Genomic DNA, 18,948 nt, shown 5'->3' on the forward strand with positions numbered 1-18,948 from the left:
ACTTTTTAATAACTAAGACGTTTTTTAAACTCATTATTGCGACTTCCTGTCTCATTATTATGACTTTAAAAGTCATTATTTTGACCTTTGCTCATCTTTTTGACTTTTTATGCCAAAATTTAGACTTTCATTTTTTATATTATCACTTTTAATCTCATGAATATGACTTGTTAATGACTTTTCATCTTATAATAATGACCTTAGAGCACAAGTTTGGCTGTCATCCCATAATTATTCTTTTTAAAGTCATAATTTTGACTTCCTATCACATAATTATGACTATTATTTCCAAAATTATGACTTCTATTTATCTCATAAAAATGTCTTATTTATCTACTAATTTCTTAATTATGCCTTTTTCATCTCATAATCGTGACTTTGTCTTTTAATTATTACTTTGTTTGTCCCAATTACAAGTTTTAATCCCATAATGACGTTTTAAACTCATAATTTTTGATTTTTTTAAATCTCATAATTGGGACTGTTTAACTAATAACTATGATTATTTTATGTCAGAATTTTGGCTTCCAGTCTGCTAATTACTTTTGAGGCCTTTTGTCTCAGTATGTTGACAGATTATAACTTCCTATTTAATTATTAGGACTTTTTCACCTCATAATTGTGACTTCTGTCTCATAATTTTGACCTTATAATTATGTTTTGTCTTATAATTTAGACTTTTAAACTTGTAAAACATTTTTAATCTCATAAATAAGGCTACCTATCTTATAACTATAACTAATTATGACTTTTCTTTCACACTTATGACCTACAATGAGGATATTTTAATGATCAAGTTTTTATCTTCTTTTTTTTTTTAACTGGCACAAATGGGCTTCCGTACATATTTGAGGGAGAAAGCTGAAGACTAGAAAAGAGTGTTGTAGATGTTGATCTGCAGATGTTGGCTGAACCTCTGTGAATGACGTAATCGCCTCACACACTTCAGTAAAAAGAGGAGAATTGTGAGCTTTTCAAAATAAAATACATCCTAAAAATGTAGCTGAGTACAACATCAGTCTCGCCTCATGTCCAGTTCATTTCACAATTCAACATCTTTGAGTTTGTTTTTTTTGGGTTCAGAATCAAGAATGTGTTTGTGTATAAACATAATTTTAAAGAACATTGAACATCGTCTGTTTGTAGAAAATAGTTTAATTTCACTTCATCTAATGAAATACAAAAGTGAAAACAGGCAGAAAAAAAATCTCATTCCATTTTATTGATATGATCATCATTATAAATATCATTACCATTATCATTGTTATTATTTAATGAATTCACTTTAATTTTGATTTGTTAAAAAAAAAGACTTGAGCACCATCAAAGTTCATAAATAGCATTGCTTGTTGTTCTGTGCCAACATCTGGTTACTCCCCTGATCGGATCTGATTCATCACATACTGAGTGTAAACTGGGATTCATTTCCATCATTGTCACGTTATGCCTCTGTCCAGCAGGACTCCAAATGACAATGCACAAAAAAAAAAAAATCATAACAACTTTACCAGGAGAACAATAATAACTATAACCATACTTATAATAACAACAATTTCCCATAAGAACGATAATAATTAAAAAAAATTGCACCATATTGTTGTACCGCTTACTGACACATTTGGACGAGCAGCTGAGATCAACAACAACAAACGTACTGGAATGTTTGAAAAGTGTCGTTTGTGAGATAAAAAAAAAGAAATTATTTTCCCGTCTGACTGCTTGCACCGAAAGAAAAGTCGTGCACCGCGTCGCTGCGTGCAAACATGAAAAAACATCTAGATTTTGTACCACGCTGGTTTCGCTTTTTTGGTGCCTTTACAACCTCACGTTAAGTCTGACTTTTGTGGACTTAAACCTGGTTTAACTAATCCTATCTGGTCATGTACAAAAGCCTGCATTGATCTATACTAACACTGTGCGTGAGGGACGTCCTGTTATACTAGGCTCCATCAAATCAAGCCAAAAATGAAGCAATGATTGTAACCAAAACTGAACGTTTTAGTATATTTCTTAACATTTTCTATACTAGTGCAGATTTTTTGAGTACCTATCTTTGACCAACATTCAAGCAAAAGGCGCTAAAGTTGCCCATCATAAATGCACGTACCAGAAGAAGAACTTTGCATTAATGAAGTGTCTAAAATTGGCTAAATTTTGTATTGAATTTGGTGCTATTTGATCAAAGAACGCGGAAACATGGTTACAAATCCGACTAGACATTCAACGCCAACTTAACACATTTAAGGCAGTTCTTAAGAAGCATGAGGTTCGAAACAAAGCCCTACATAGTGGTAGAGGAGAAATCAAAGAAATACAGGAAGTACTGCACAGCCAAACATCAAAACTTGAATTTCAGAGTAAAATTCCCTCTCAAAAAACACAGATTCTGACAGCAAATGTATTTCAGACGTGATGAATTTCCGAGGGGAAACCCAAAGTGAGACACAGATTTCTAAACTTAGGCGTGAATCAGACAGCAGTTCAGCTGGAGTCGTCCAGTTTAAGAAGAGGAAGGAAGGAGGGAAGTATTTCTTTAAGAGAGGAGAGAGGCGGGAGGGAAGTCGCTGATGAAGTCTTTTTGTATCTCTACGTGAGATTGTGGGTATGTTGTTAATCTCTGGACACAGAACAGTACATGTAAATAGTTAACATACAAATACACATTTTCCTGATTTCAGTTTCTAGGGCCTTTATCGCGCTTTCTCTCTCGTTTGTGGCACATACAAACCACCTTCTTTTCCCCTTTTCTCCAGTTTCTCCTCCTCTTCCTTTAATTCTTCCCTCTTCTCGATTTCCATTTTCACCCGGCCCTCGTTCTCTCTCCCTCTCTTTCTGTCCCTCGTGCGGCAGTCTGTCCGTCAATCGCCCCATCGCTCGGCCTACACCTTATCCAGGAGGGACCTCTGGCAGTAGAGGAGGCGTCGAGGCGTGCCGTACTTCCTGAAGAACAAAAGCGCTCCCAGAGTGACCACGACCAGCACCAGCAGGAGGAGAGGGATCACCACCGCCACGGGCCCCGCCCCGCTCTGCGACTCGTCCACCTCGATGATGATCACCTCCTCTTCCCGACCCTTTTTGGGCTCCTCGCTCTCGCAGCCCATCCAGTCGCTGAGCACGGACTTGGGGTAGCCAGAATCCACCTTCATGTACTGGTTGTTGAACTTCCAGTACTTGTTGGCTTTGTAGAAATATGTGTAAGCTGAGGAAAGAGGGAACAGCAGAGATTATAAGTTAGTTTCATGTCATGATGAGTTTTAACAGCTGTTTTATGGCAGTAAAATGTCAAAAATTTGATTGACAATTAATATTTTATTGATAGATTCATATGTGGATTACGTCCTCCAAATATTGGTTACTTGTTTGGACAGAAAAATCTTGAGCTATAACAGTTTCTTAGGAGGAAAACTTACATCCATCTTCGCTCATGATGGCGGCTTTAATGTTTTCCGGCGCACCGTTCCACATGCTAATGGGCTTAGGATAACCGTTGTCCACGGTGCGAGTCTGCTCGTTGAAACGATAGTACCTAAGAACAACACAGAGACACAAAACTGTTATAGATCCACATTTTGAGAAGATATTGCCACACAGAAAACAACTTCAGGTGATTCATTTCATTCCTACATCAAAGGCAGGGCTGCTGTAACACAAAGGTTCGTGACCTCAGTGTCATTTCTGGGAATGTGGGGTTTTTAACATCCAAACAAAACACAAAGAAATTACACACAAGCTAGTTTTTAAGGTTGATTCTGGTATCTGTATCGACTCAGTATCGTTAAATGTCACTATATTTAGGCAAAGTTTAAAAAAGAAAGAAATGTGAGTAAAATCAATTTGAGGCTTTTACTGTTTTGCTACCAAAATTAGCATCGTACACAACAGTCGCACTCACAATGAACAGATTTTAGTGTCAAAATTGATGCAACTTAACCAGCAATATTGTCATATTTATTCCCTACATTCTTTTTCCTTGTGAAAACCTGCTTCAAACATTAGCTAAAGTGCAACAACACTGCTGACAGTTTGGTTGCCGATTAAGACTTGTTATGCTAGTAGCGGCTAATGTAGCCTTGAGCTGCTAGCTTAAAGGAGAGATGAGAAGCGAGCTACAGCGGCCTTTTAAACTCAAGTCTATTTCACTCAGATAACCAAAGATTCTGGTGTCTTCTAGACACCTTATCCATATATTAAAATGTAAAGTACTTAGCCTAAATACAGTTAGTAAGTGCTTAACTGTCTCTCTATGAAAAATACATTTCTGGCAGTGAATAAGGCTTTAAAAGAGTAGTCAACTGACTTATTAAGTTTTTGGATTCATGACATTTAAATAAGGACTAAAATCAGCACCAATCTGTTCACTTGGCATCCTGGGTATGTTATGCTAGTAGCGGCTAATGTAGCCTTCAACTGCTAGTTTCAAGCAAAGATGAAGAAACTCCAGTCCGTCTAACTCCACACCCACAGATTTTTGTCACTTTCACACAGACAACAGTCTTTTAGATGTAATGTTTAAGTGTAACTGTATTCAGGCAAGTTAGGCTAAATACAGTTAGTAAGGGCTTAACTGTCTCTCTATGAAAAATACATTACTTTGCAGTGTAGTGTACTGACTTTGTGTATAACATTGTTGGATTCATGATTGACACTTAAACAAAAAAAGGGCTAAAAATAAGCAGCAACCAGCTCATTTGGTGTTCTGGTTTAGTTATGCTAGTAGCGGCTAATGTAGCCCTGAGCTGCTAGCCTCAAAAAGAGATTAGGTGCCGGCTATAGAGGCCTTGTTTCTCTTCAGTGTAACTCCACACCCACAAATTTTTTTAATTTTGAAACTAAACTTTCACATAGCTACATCTTGAGACCATGTAGCTAAAATATTATGCTACACAATGTAACGTAAAGGTGATATAGAAGTGTATTTCTTCTTCCATTTCTTCATCTTCAAGGTTTATTAGTGGTTGGCAAAGCAGTTTAGAGGTGCATAACCGCTATCAAGTGGACTGGAGTGGAACAATGGGAGTGGATTTACAGCATGTAGTGTAATTTTTGGCCCACTGGCAAAAGCAAAGGCTCTTGATTACACTCTTTCATGCTAAAAAAATCATATAGTTGGATTAAGAACCTGATGTGCCAAGAGCTAAAAATTGCAGACAATATAACTAAAAATAACCTATAAATAAAAAACAAAGAGGAGGATGGAGTCTGGAAAGTTTTGACTCATGACCTCAGCATTTCTTAAATCTTGGCCAGGGCTCCTGACACAAACATGCTGGGGCGTCTCTGTGGTTTATGTTTTACAGTGTTGACTGTGAAGTCCCTAATTCAAGTTCAGTCGGGAGGTTTTGCTAAACGTCATACCTCCTCTCTCTCCCTTGATTTTCTATTCCCTCTCTACTGTTGACTATCTAAATCCTGGCAAACAGTGGATTCTCTCTGAATTAAAGACAGGAAGAGTGAGTCAGAGAATTAAAACGTGTGAATCTACCTTTCACAGATAAGCTTAGTAAAGGTACAAGTTATGACACGTTACTGCAACTGTGCAGGAAGTATGAACAGTGTTTGTTTTGGGCTGAGTGGGGAGAGATTTTATCGACGCATGAACTCTGCAGGAATGCTAACACAATGTTTAGCAGGATGATTCAGAAGATCGTCCCGTTATCTGCCCTTTGAAATGAGAACCAAAATGGAAAGATAACATGTTTTAACCCGCTAAAGGAAGCTTGGTGCAAAGTCGATGTTTAGATTATATTGACTCACTTTGTGCCTCTGAAGAAGTACGTCTGTCCTGTCGGCGTGTAGAAGAGAGCCGCGTCGATCTTGTCTTTAGGCAGACCTGTGCCGATGTCTCTCAGGCTCTTTGGGGAATCCTTTTCCATGGTGGACTCGCTGAAAACCCAGTACCTGTCACCTGGAGATGAAAGAAGGAGGAATAAGATCGATTCAAAGATCAGAGGAATAAGAGATGAAAGAAGATCAGTCATAATAGTTCACACATGAACGTCGTCACAGCAGTGAACCCACCTTTGAAGAAGATAAATTTCCCATCATCCCTCTCGTAGGCGGCGTTGATGTTTGAAGGCAGGCCCTTCCAGAAGTGGCTGATGGTCATCGGGTAACCTGTCAACACCTTGTTGTTACGCACACGCCAGAACCACTTGTCCTGCAGACACATACATACAGATAGGTTAGACATACAGTAGACTGCATTACAAGATGTTTTTCTTAATTAATATGAGTTAAAAATGCAGATAAATCTTAAGAAAAATGCTAAATGTTTCAGGTTTTTAGCTTGTCTATAGTGCAGATTTGCTGTAGTTCTCAGTTTTATTTTTGTATGTTTAATGTCTATGTTTATTGGACTATAGGTTGGATTTTTAAAACATTTTATAGGCTTTAATTTGAATTGATGATGAAAATGATCACAAGTTGCAGCCCTGATACAACGACCAGCAAATATAAAAGCTTTTCATCCCTTTAATCCTTTTAAAAAAACATAAAGATTTAATTTTCTGTCCAGTATTTAAAAAGCAAACTGTGAAATTAAAGCAGCTATTTCATTCAGAGATTGTTCATTTTAAAAAGTAACAGTTGTGCAAAAGAGACTTTTACTTTGAAGGAGCATTGTTTGCGAGAGCTACAAAAGTTAAAAGTCATTTCAAAAGGATTTTCCCCCCGAAAGACATTTTAATTTGTCTCAGCAGGAGAAGCACAGGTGTAGATAATAATGTAACTAATGATGGCTGAGTCCCATTTAGCTGTTCCAGTTTCAGGTTCCCGTATCCTGCATGCTGATTCACCTGTGGTTTTTCTTCGACAAGTCAAAACATCTGCTGTAAGACAGGTGTAAATTTGGTCTCGGACAACATTTAAATGTTTGTTAACGGGGGTCTCCTGTACCTTAAATACAAACTTTTCCCCTCTGAGGATGGCGATGGTGTCAAAGTGTCCCTCACAGATGTCTGGACCGTGGCCGGGGGAGGAGGACTTTGTGGGTCGAGGGGGAGGAGGAGGAGGGGGAGCCCCAGACTTGGTTCCTGTTAGAAAGATATTGTGAGATTAAGGAGTGAAATGTTTAACTTGGAGAGGCGCCAAACAACACAAGACCGAGACAAGAGCAGGCCCAGACCCCCAAAATGTGGAGTACCTAAACTATAGGGCTGAAAAAACATGTATGTGTATTTTTTCCTTTGAGTATCTAACATCCAGTGTGGAAAGCCTAGGTCTACTGACTTTGGTAGCTTTCCATCTTGCGTTCAATCACATCAGGGCCTGTGCCCACTAACAGCGTTTCTTTTGCAGTGGCAGTGTCGACAACCTCAATTTCAGATCGCTTCTCATCTGCGCTTACTGTTGCTAGGTTACAAAAGTCTGGCGGCACTTACGCTTCCCTGGGTAGTGACCGTTAAGTCCGTATTAAATTGCTTTGTATGCTTAACATTTGGTTTTATTCATGGAAATGTTACAAAGAAAACATAAATGTAAAGGAATCGTGTCCTGGTGTTAGCAGCAGCTCTACACCTGGAAATTTTACCCACGAAAAAACGTAAGGATTAGCTTCTCCTCCACCACTGCTGTTGACAAAGTTGATATCTAAAGTCCCGCCCCTTCTTAATTTTGATTGGTCAGTGAGGGAGAAGTGACATCGACGAGCATGGCAGTGTTCCAAAAGGTGAACTGTTTTCAACTGAGAGCGCAGCGACAAAAAACAGCTGACGCAGAGGGCGTTTTTGCGCTGATGACACTGATGGGTTTTGTAGAGAAAATGGGTGCTGCCAGCGCAAACAACACCCTTAGTGGACACAGGCCCTTAATAATGATTTAGTGATATCCCTGAACTTAAAGTATTGACTGTCTTAAAATAAAATTCTGACTTATCTTCTAGCCCAAGATTGTTCTTGAGTACAACAACTAGTAAAACGGTCCAGATTGAATAGATTAAAAGTTACCAAATGGATAACCAAGAACTTTTGGAGCTACGTACAGTATGCTTAGTTACAAATCAAAATGTGTTTTTGCCTCCAACATGTATTTCAGATATTTAATTGGAAATGGAAAACCAAGATAAAATGGTTCCAATGGACGCGGGTCGAATGCTAAAGACTCTCTGAAGGTGTATATTAAGGTGTTAAATTATATGTTCATTTTGGACACATTTTGGACCCGACTTCTGGAAGAGAAACCCACCGTAGATGGCCTGTATGCCTCTGCGGTCGTCGTCTGGCAGTTGGAAGTTTTCCGTCTCAAACCACTGGTAGAAGGGCGCCATGATGGCAGACGGGTCGTTGGAGTGCTCGAGACCCAGAGCGTGACCCAGCTCATGGACGGCCACCAGGAAAACATCATTACCTTCAGAGAGAGAGAGATAATAAGATTAAGTTAGGTTGGTGTTGGTTCTTTCAGGATCTACATTCCACGGTCTCCTCGTCCCTCTCTTACCCCCCTGGTCGGCGGTTCCGGTGGTCCACGGCTCAGCGAGGTCAAAGTGCGTGTCGCCCCCGATGCCGTGTCCGGGGAAGTAAGCGTGAGCCAGGAAGCCGCCCTCGCCGTCGAACGGCGTGCTGTCACCATGAAAACCCTCAGCGAAGGAGAGCATGATGTCCGCGAACTTGTCGACCTTGTCTCTGATGTGGCTGTAGTTGATCTCTCTGAAGGTGAGCGGGATCGCGCTCTCCCACACCTTGAAGGCTTTTCGGATGGCTTCGTAGGTGGCCCGTTCGCCGATCTTTGGGGTGTAGTTCTGTATGCTGTTAGAGAGAATAGAGAGACAAGAAATTTAGAGCTGTGATACATTTATTCCAATCACAAAGTAAACAGAAGGCGCTAAATTAGAAAGTTTCGTGCTTCAAAATAAAAGCCTTTAGCATAGGATATCAAACATGATAGTCTCTTGTAGCTACGTCGGTGTGTACCTGAAGGTGACCTCAGACTTGTCCCACTTCAGACCCTGCACGGCGTATCTCTTCCTCCTCAGGTTGGTTTTCAGCAGGGGGCCGAACTTGTCCGGGACGCCACACCGCGGCCGACTCATCGCCCTGGCAACAGCAAAAAAAGAATCCCAACTATGTCAAATATTCAGGCTCCTTTGAAGGACACATTTTTATGAATAGTGACCTTGATTTCTTAGACTCTCTTTATTCCCTGTTAAATCCAGAGTCATCAAGTGACTCGTTAGTTATAGTATCTGAAGTTATGTGATGTAAAAACGTTGCTGTTAAACTCACTGTATCGTGTTGGTGTCTATGGAGCCGGTGACAGTCAAACCGTAAAACCTCTGCATGGCTGATATCGCTGTTTCGATGGACTTTGGTGAGCGGATGGCCTGAGCTCTGACATCACCTGGAGGCAGGTAGCCATACTGCTGCAGCCACGCCTGCAAGAGAGACAAAATAATATGTATTTGTTTAGATATTGACCTGTTGGACAAAGCTACGCACGTAGCATTAAAAGGAAGGTTTTAACTAACTAGGAATGATCAATGATCAATTTTGAAACATTTATAACATTTAACTTGTGTTTTTAAATCACAGAAAGCTTTTTTGACATTACAAAGACACTAATAATAGATTTTTGGAGAATTAAAATATGATAAAATAGCTTATCAGGACTTTATTTATTTAGAAAAAGACATAGATTGCTGCCTAAAGTTTTGAAAAGCTCAATTAAAATCACCTAAACCCCCGTAACCGACTTCATATAGTAGTGTTTCTATTTATAGGACTCTACATTTTCATCAAATACAATATGCTTAAGAAGGGGGTATTATGCTGTTTCACATTTTAAGACATTTATATAATTTTACAATGCTGGATGTACATACGAAATGTGGGTGAATTTCAAATCTGTAGGTAAAAGTATGTTGGAGTAATCCCCAGGCTCCTCAGCTCAGGCTGCTGTGAACGCCAGGTTTCACACAGTTTTTTCTACATGCCGCACTTTGTGACATCACTGGCCAATCAGAATATAGTGGGCTTGTAGGGGCGGGGTTTCTTAAACTCAGTCATTTCAGGCAGAGGCTGTATGAGGGCCTGCACAGAGCACCAGTGTGAGTTTTTAACTGATAATGATGCTAAGCTACTCCACAGGTATCACAGAGGGAAATATGAAGTTTGAAATTAGGATAATTATTAATAATTACAGCAGTAATTAGGAGTTTTACACATATTTAATACATAATTTGTGTCTACTCTTTTCCAGACATGACAAAAACAACACAAAAGCCACCTTTAACATCTTACAAAAAGTCAGAGTCGACAGAAAAGAAGGGATTGGCCGCCTGTGTGAACCTGTGAGTGCTTTTCTACTTTCGGTCAACTTTCAGAGCTTGTTTGGACCTGCGTCTCTCAGCTCAGATTAATCACATGGATTGTGGAGTAAATGATGCAGACAAAGAGTGTGTGTAGGCTATGTTAGCTGACTGTTCAACTTACAGACCCTCCTAGCTACAGCAGCCAACACACACTGTTGTAACTCCGTATGCTAGCTTTATTGTCCTTTCCTTATGTGACTGTGACATTATACGGCTTATGAACTCTTAAAAGCCAACACCAAATCCTCGCATGCCCCCGTGGTTTGTGCTGAACTCGTTACCGGAGACTTTGTTGTGGGGTCATAAGTAGGGAAGAGAGAGGAACTGAGCGCCAAATAAAACACACAATCTGAAAACACTGATGTCATTTCAGCCACGATGACCCAGAAGTCTGTCTAGACTATCGCAGCCAAAGAAAACTGGTGGTCATAAACTCCGGGAAAGAAGTCACATTTCCAGCAACATTTGGGTTCCTCAAAGCCCGAGTTTAAGATCTCTCTCTGCTACCGTCTATGTCTGTCCTCCCCCTCCTCTTTCTGTTAACCAAAACCACCAATATTTATCTTAACACATGAAAGGAAAGTTTATTCTTTCCACCGCCTACTGTTGTTGGTCTCTTAAAGAAATAGCCACACTTTTTTGCTTTTATTGCTGCGAGTAAGATGAAAAGATTGATACCTTGGGGATATACGTCAATGAAACATATGAATCTTGAGTTAGCTGACCGTTAGCTTAACATACAGACTGATAGCAGGCTAAAACAGTTAGCAAACATTAGCATGTGGCCCCAGAGAACAAAAAAAGCATCATAGTAAAACCTAACAGTAGTGCAAGAATTAAAGTCATAAAACAAGTGGGCTGATACAGTAATATCCACTTTAGAAGAGTATATGAGTGCTAGTTAGCTAACCCAGCCTTAGCCATCACAAGCTAGCTACTGGTCAAATCAGAAGAAGTAAAACTCTTGCTTCCCTGGTGATTCTGTTATTTCTTCTTTTACATAGCCTTGCTTTAAATTGCACACATTACTACATTACATGTTTATTGTTAAATGTGTACTAAAAGTTAGGTGTAAAAATTAAACATTGCAGTTTTATGAGGGAGTTAGATGCGACAGACCGTAGCAGACAGTGGTAAAATCCTGCAATGAGTCAGCATTTTTCCAATTCTTGTGTGTTTTTTGAGTCTTTTCTTTTTTTGTTAGAAGCCTAAAATAAGGTCTCTTGCTGCCACAAGGTCAAGAGTGACCTTTATATGTCCTGTTAGCAATATATTTTTACCATTGGACAGAGCTAGGCTTGCTGATTCCCCCTGTTTCCAGTCTTTATACGAGGCTAACCAGCTAACGAACACATATAAGAGATCAACCTATTTTCTCATCTCCCATTCCTCTTTAATCCATCTTGAAATGTGTGTTTCCACTTATGTATCCACACACAGACAGCTAACGCACGTCTTCATCTCGACCACAGATTAACTGAGTGGAATTACCCCAAATTCCTTCGTTAGCGGCGTCATCTAAACCTCAGATATCTCTCTTATTCCACCATTAGTGCTGGTTTTCTCTTCAAAACCTTTCTCCTAAAAGCGAAGGGAAAGCACTGGGGGAGGAGGGATGGAAATGTAGAAACAGTATGGGCCGGACTACCTGGCCTTATGCTGCCTGGGCACACACAGCTACTGTTAGTCATGTGGTGGGCAGAGAGGCCAGAGAACAAGGTTCACTTATGACGACCTGCGGAGAGGCAACTTATCCCCCCTCTCCTCCATCTGTACATAACATACCCCTCCCCCAACACACCTCACTTTTCTCCCAAGATTTCTCCGGATTATTTAAGCATCTAGTTAATCTAATTTATCCTCTCTCTCTCTGAGTCAATCAGCCTCCAACACCAACCAAATTTACTTTCTCCACGTCTATGCTGACTGCTGCTAGTGTGTCCTGCGGCTCCAGTGTGGTGACGCGTCTGCTTCTATAAAAACACTCCCCCACACCGTCAAGACCTCCACTTCTCTCCCTCCGCTCCACTCCACCACCGCCACCTCCGGTTGGGACGCCAGGTATCCCAGCTTGCACCCCTCCTCCCTGGAACTCCCAGCAGCCACCATCAAAGCTTCTATTTATTGCGACTCGTACATGGCTGGTATTGTTGGCCTCGGTGTAGCGAGGTAGCTCGCTACACGGCCATGTGTGGTCACAGGGGCTGGCTGCTGGTTTGGTAAACACACCCCTTGGTCTGTGCAGTGTGTGTTTGCAGTGACGTGAGGTCTGAATACATAATGCACAGACAGTAAAACACAACCGGCATGATGCAAAAGTTGGAGGAAGAGGAGGTCGTTTTGGTGGAGCTGCGACCATAATGTGACCGTACTCTATGAAAAGCTGGGAAATAAATACATTTTCCATATTTTAATGATTTGTTTTAATCATTTAAATAGTTTTTCAAGTAAAAACGCTAAATTTAAATCTTAAATATATGCTCTGATTTGATGTCTTAAACTGAATACTGTTGGTTTTTAACTGTTGGCAGGACAAAATAGGCAATATGAGTTTGTCAATTTGGGTTTTTGGTGTCAAAATTTTCACTATGTTATTATATTTTCTAAATTAATTAATTAATTGATGTATCAAGAAAACAATCTATAGGTTGGATCATATTGTTGCAGCTCCATAGCTCTATACAAGTTCACAAAAGTACACATAAAAACTTGAAAATACTCAACATCAGAGATACATTGAGTGTTTTTGGGACTTTTTATGGATCAAATGATCATTAGTTTAAGTTGTAATCCTAAATATGGTATTATATTGATAATCAAACAGTTTGAAGACAATTCAAATATCTAGAAATAAAAGTCACCAGGGCTGTATTAACTTAAAAGGGGGCCCTGGGGCGACAATGGGCTGCAGGGCCCCCCGTAACCCCCCACTCCTCCCAAACTCTGTATGACTTTCTAAAATACAATGACACATCATGACCTTCAGTTTAACGTCGTAATTAAAGAAAGGCTTCATGTGAAACTGCAGGGTATCATCTATGTTCAGAACCAGGTGTTATTAATCTGTGTTTACTATATCAGCCTGTGTGGTCGAAACTTGCAGCTGCTTTTAAACAATACTTTTGACTTAAAGAAGAGCCCAAAGACCAACTTTAGTTTCCTTGTTCTTATGGTAGTCGCATCATTTGTCTTGCTTATTTGGATAATTTTAGGAAACACAGATTTCTTCCTCAAACTACGGCCTTAAAGGAGCAGTTCGCCCCTGGAAAAAGCCGTCGTCAGTCAAAGCTGGTGTTCTCTGTAATCGATAGAAGCAATAATATTTTAAATTGGCGCCATAGCTGTGGAGAAAGTTGTACAAACAGCTCGTGGTTTCGCCCAGTTTACATTCCTACAACACCCAGCGTGCATTGCGCCCCTCTCTCTGAAAGGAACGGCACAGTGAGAGACGCTGGAGTGAATACGACCGTTTTCCAGTTATCCGAAATATGATAAGAATATACCGGTGGATCGTCTAATAAATCTTCAGGTCTGCAGTCTACATTTCAAACCTGATGATTTTGAACAAGACATCGGAGGCGGGCGTACTAGATTGAGGAAGTGTAGTCTAGCGAGCTGCCTGGCCTCCCCCAGATGACACGTTTTACATAGTCTGGTGGAGGTTTTCCAGGGCCCGTTGGAGAAGCGGATAGCGCCCTCTAAAGTCACAGAGCCAAATTGCATTTTATTCCTACCATAATAGCATTAGCTACCCATGATAGCATGACAGGACTGAGGTTGAAAATCGGAGAACTGGCCCTTTAAGATAAGGCAATACAGCAGGACCAACAGGACCAACTGATGCTCAAATTTTCCATTAAATTAGCACAAACAAGCTAACGCCTGGAGCAGCTTGTTTAATATGAAACTGATGCCAGAAGGTACTTCGTTTTGTCTCCGGACGTGTGCTTGCAACATATTGTCACGTATCCTTACTCACAGTCTTGTGATTCTCAGCTGTGTTTATTGTCCGGAAGTCAACCACAAGTTCCTGAAGTCATAAACAAAATGACACAAAAAACACCCGTGTGCATTTAAAGCTGCGGTGGTGGAAACAAAAGAATGACGGCATTTTTATAGGAAGTGAAACCATCATTTGTGTCTGAACATCTGTCATGTGGGTGTTGGTCTAAATTAAGCAGCATTCACTGAAACAAACTAGAAATTAAAGACGGATAAGGATGTTTGTGCACTGAGACTTTAGTCTACTGTGCATATTTCATCATGTGTACACTTTGTCCTGCAATTATGTGTTTGCTAAACAATGCTAAGGGCTGTTTTTTGTGTATAGCAGTGCTGCCAAGTGTCCAAACACTATTTGTCTCAAGCTGCTTCTTAGAAAACTTTGTTGTGAGTGGTTTTCTCCAGCTAGACAAATGAGTGAGATACCTAAATCCGACCGGGAAAGAGGGGGGAAAAAAGGACGGGAGGAGAGGGTAAATGATCTGAAGTGCAGAGTTACATTAGTGCAGGAGAGGTAAAGACATTAGGAGGAAGAGCGGAGGAAGAAAAAAGAGAGAGGTTAGAAGTATGGCTGGATTTCAATCCGAGGGACTGAGTCAGTTGTTCCTCTCGCTCGGTGCCAACGGAAAAAACGGAGAACTGGGCTCATGAGTGGCCGAATCTCACATCGCCTTCATTTCTTGGCGTCTCTGACCCAGTTAGCTCCCAGTCACACCAGCAGCCGGCAATTATTTCACTGCATCTACATTTATACTGGGTCAGAAAGGTCAAATAAAACACTAACTGGGTGTGATGCAGCGGGAGTGGTTAAAGAACCAGGAGACGTAGCTTGCATGGCAATAATGCATAAATAACAAGTGGTGGAAAGTAAGTGGACTTTTATTTTGGAGGTACTTGTACTTTACTGAATCAGAGAAATACCTGTGTAATCATATTTACTGTTACTTTGAGGTATGTAAATGTTTTTCCTCATCCTAACAGTGTTACAGACACAAACATTTCGTGCTTTTGTCGTTTAAAGTGATAATCTTGAAGTTTTTGATGTAAATAAATGTCTGTTAAGTCTCTATCTTTCGCCGAATGAGGTAACACAATGGTGATTGAGCCTATGGCCCACTGATGAAAGCTTTTGCATTTGCAGTATTACAGACTGGGTGTCTGTGGCGACTTTTGTGGCGCCCAGTTAGTGACGCTGTTTTCCATCAGCCAGCAGTGGTTGGTCTGCCAGAGAGGGTAGGCGGAGCTAAGCGGCTGCTTTTCCGCTCTCTGCAAGTGTTGCGAGTAAACAGTAATCTACTATGGCTGAACAAACAAAGAAAAGATGGATGACTACAGATACAACTTCAACAAGAAGTGAAAATCCAAAGAAAAAGAAACAAATTTGACGCTCAGATGAAGGCGAAGGAAAGCGACCGGAAAATCGAGAGTTACAACCGGAGCCAACCGTTGACGTCACACATGCAACACTGTCTGGATATCTGGGAAGTGTGCTCCCGCAATTCCCGTTTATCGCCACAGGTGCCGCCAAAGAGAACGAAACTGAGATCTTCGAAATTATATCTTTAAGTAGCAACACTGCGGTGTAAAAACAGTGTTAGCACTAGCATTAGCAGGAGCGTATCGAACCTAGCAAGCAAGCACTCATTAAGTTGTTAAGCAGAACAAACTATTTTATACACATTAGAGTAATGCTTAAACATCTTACGGTATAGTAATCTTTCATTCTTTTGGTGTAAAATATCTAAAAAGTACAATATTTCCCTCTAAAATGAAGTAGAAGTGTAAAGTAGCATAAACTGGAAAATACTTGTGTACAGTACTTGAGTTGTCACTTTTCACCACTGTCTGGGATCTTTTCAAACACCTGTACAGGTCTGTACCTCTACCAGGTGGTTGAAAAGGCTTCTAGCAACATCTGGCCTTCGAGTTCAGTCTAAAGAACCACCTGAGACCAAAATGGGAAAATCAATCTATCTCAAAAAGTTGCAATTCTAACGTCATGGTGGAAACTTGCTCTCTGTTATGGCCTCAGTTTCAACAAGTCGGACTATTTTTTCGGGAAGATAAGCTCCCCTTCTCTCCCTTGAAGTCCATCAGCTTCTCATTAAGGCCGATCCAGCTGATTATTTTGACATTTCTAGAGTGACAACTGCTCCCTGTAAGAGCTGAGACTTTTTCTTTTGAAGCTCCTTCCCCCAGTCGAGATAAAAAAGAGAATTGAACCCAGATGTGTTTTGAGCAGATCTGCACGGGATCAGCAGACATGTGTCTCCAGATGGCAACGGGAAATCTCAAACCAGATATGGAGAGATCCTGTTTTAGACCGCGTTGTTTTCTTTGCTGCCCACTTCCTTTGCTCGCCAGGTCCGACTAAGCTTTTTATTTAAGTGAAGAAAGGTTAGACGAGGCACAAAAAAAGAAGGGACGACTGGAAACAGATGCCGGAGGCCGCAAAGGTACGAGACTTGTTTCTCTTCTGGTGGAGCTTCTCTTTTTCACTCACTGGATCAAAGGGGATTAGTTCGTCAAGACGTTAAAGAGGGATGTTTGGATGTTGAGCAACACTGAAACCACAGAATTCCTCTTCTCCTTTCACAACCCCTCTTCAGGGAGTTTCATCAACTTTAATTAAACATTTCAGTCACTAGGTTGTTGCCTTGTCTTTGCATTCTCCAAACATGTCTGTCTTTTGATCACAGGGCTCGCGTCGACTCTCCGGTGATGTAATCCTGACACTATAATTAACTGCATCAGGATTGAATTATGTGTCTGAAAGCATCATATCGTCGGCATAATGTCGTCTAAACTTTGCACAGGAGCAGACAGGGCATCCACTCACTGTTGGTTATTATACTGGAGGTTTTATCCTACATTAAGAGGCCGAAAACTCCTGCTAACAGTTTGTTTGCAGACATTCATCACTGCCCCGGTGTGTCCGCCGCAGGAGGGCCTCTTGTAAACTGTCTGTGAGTTATCCACCATGTCTGGCTTGACTCACGCGCCAGCCGCTTGTGGTCAGTGACTAAAGCCCTCCTTCGTGCATCCTGTCCACCCAGAGCTAAAGCAGCAGACTCTTGTGATGCAGCGTTTTAGGTAAATTGGCTTTTTACTCTGTGAATCAATTTCCTGTGACAGCTGGAGCATCCTGTCTTTTACGGGGGAAACTCAAGGTCCTGAATGCACCGCTGGATATGACTAAACACTGATGCCGTGCAGTAAATAGTCGCATCAAACACCCTTATTAACACTGGGGCGACATATAGAGCAAAAAGGCGCCCATGGGTGCTCAAACCCAGTCATTTACAGAGCTGCACGTGACCTACTGACAAAATATGTTGTTCAGTCGAAGGTTAAACTGCACTTTAGCGTCTCCAGGTCGGAGTTTAACAGCCTGAGGCCTCACGTCTGGCCAGTTGTGAGTTCAGATCAACTTCCAGGCCTGTACAGTCTACACACAAGCAGATGAAAACCATTAACCCCCTCCCCTCCCCCGTACCAACACCACCACCCCTGTTTTTTTCCCAGAACAAAGCATCTCAGCTGAGGTTTCTGCCTCCTCCTTGAAAAGCCACAAGACGTTAGACTCATTACATTTTTTCTCTCATCTCTTGTTACAGTTTCGACTCTTTTGGGCAGTTTTTAGCACAGAGAGGTCAGCAGTGTTTGGCGGAGGCAGGATAAACATGGAGGGAAGATAAACAGTTCCTCCCTTACTGTTGCAAGATTAGAAGAGACACAACAAACATCAGGAAAGAAACTACAATTCCCTGTAGCGGTGCAATAATTAGGGCTCAAATTACAATATATTATGTAGGCTTTTCTTGCTGCAGAACTTTAAATAAACATCCTCAAGGATTATTGTAAAAGAAAACGACTTAAAAAACATTTGAAAATCAGGAAAATGGAAAGTTATTTACTCTTTAAAGCTTCTTTGACATACTTCAAAACTTTGTTTATATCAATTTGCATTCATAAAAGTGACTGAATTATGACTTTCCATCAGACTTACCTCTGCTTTTAGTACATTTGCAGTGACTGAGGTAAAACCAAAGCAGCAGAGACCACAGGCCAGGGTGAGGAGCTGGAGCAGCATTCTTCTATCTGCAAACTACCTCCCCCCAAAAAAACTAAAGTTTAAAAAACTAACTTTCTACTCAGGTCCCGCCGTCCTGTCAGCAAGCGACCAAAAAACACCAAAACAGATTAAAAAAATAGCGCGGTGCTACTCCGTAATTCTTTAAAAACGTGGCGTAAAACTTTTTTCTCCTATCCGCATGGATACTTTGAACGCACCGGACAGCAAAGCGAGCCCTTCAAAGTAAGAGCTGGGATGAAAACACCGAGCAGAATGCTAAAATCATGAGACAGCTGTGACAAATGCTCAGCTGGTGATCGCTATAGCTTCATAGTTTGGCCTCTTTTTCGTCTGCTGGGATTGTCTTCAGCGCGTGTGGACGTGGTCAGGAGAGAGAGCGACACAGAGAGAGAGCGAGAGAGAGAGAAAGAGAGAGATGGATTTTCCTCTGGGTCCTCCTCCAGATGTGCAGACGTCATTTTTTTCATGCCTGCAGGTTATAGCTGAGCAGATTTATAAATGTATCGATTAAAACACAGATATTGATTGACGGAAGTAGTATTCTCAT

At 41.0% G+C, this 18,948-nt stretch overlaps 1 protein-coding gene across 1 annotated transcript; it reads right to left on the reverse strand.

The window, feature by feature from the left end:
• Nucleotides 1-1,137: 1,137 nt before the first annotated feature.
• On the reverse strand, nucleotides 1,138-18,758 carry mmp14a (matrix metallopeptidase 14a (membrane-inserted)). Its single transcript, XM_069672118.1, has 10 exons — nucleotides 18,315-18,758; nucleotides 9,219-9,367; nucleotides 8,907-9,029; nucleotides 8,434-8,741; nucleotides 8,182-8,343; nucleotides 6,895-7,031; nucleotides 6,019-6,157; nucleotides 5,755-5,905; nucleotides 3,411-3,526; nucleotides 1,138-3,199 (listed from the first exon to the last, which is right to left on the reverse strand). The coding sequence occupies exons 1-10, from the start codon at nucleotides 18,396-18,398 to the stop codon at nucleotides 2,880-2,882; spliced, it is 1,689 nt and encodes a 562-aa protein (XP_069528219.1). The 5' UTR covers nucleotides 18,399-18,758; the 3' UTR covers nucleotides 1,138-2,879.
• Nucleotides 18,759-18,948: the final 190 nt, after the last annotated feature.

This window comes from Semicossyphus pulcher, unplaced genomic scaffold, assembly GCF_022749685.1.
Source record: "Semicossyphus pulcher isolate SPU_LCO1_2020_fin unplaced genomic scaffold, fSemPul1.0.p SCAF_21, whole genome shotgun sequence".
Taxonomy (NCBI): Eukaryota; Metazoa; Chordata; class Actinopteri; order Labriformes; family Labridae; genus Semicossyphus; species Semicossyphus pulcher.

Coding starts and splice junctions, on each gene's coding strand:
- mmp14a (XM_069672118.1), bottom strand. CDS start 18,398: ATGCTGCTCCAGCTCCTCACCCTGGCCTGTGGTCTCTGCTGCTTTGGT. Junction 9,368..18,314: donor CAAATGTACTAAAAGCAGAG/GTAAGTCTGATG, acceptor TCTCTCTTGCAG/GCGTGGCTGCAGCAGTATGG. Junction 3,200..3,410: donor CATCATGAGCGAAGATGGAT/GTAAGTTTTCCT, acceptor CTCTTTCCTCAG/CTTACACATATTTCTACAAA.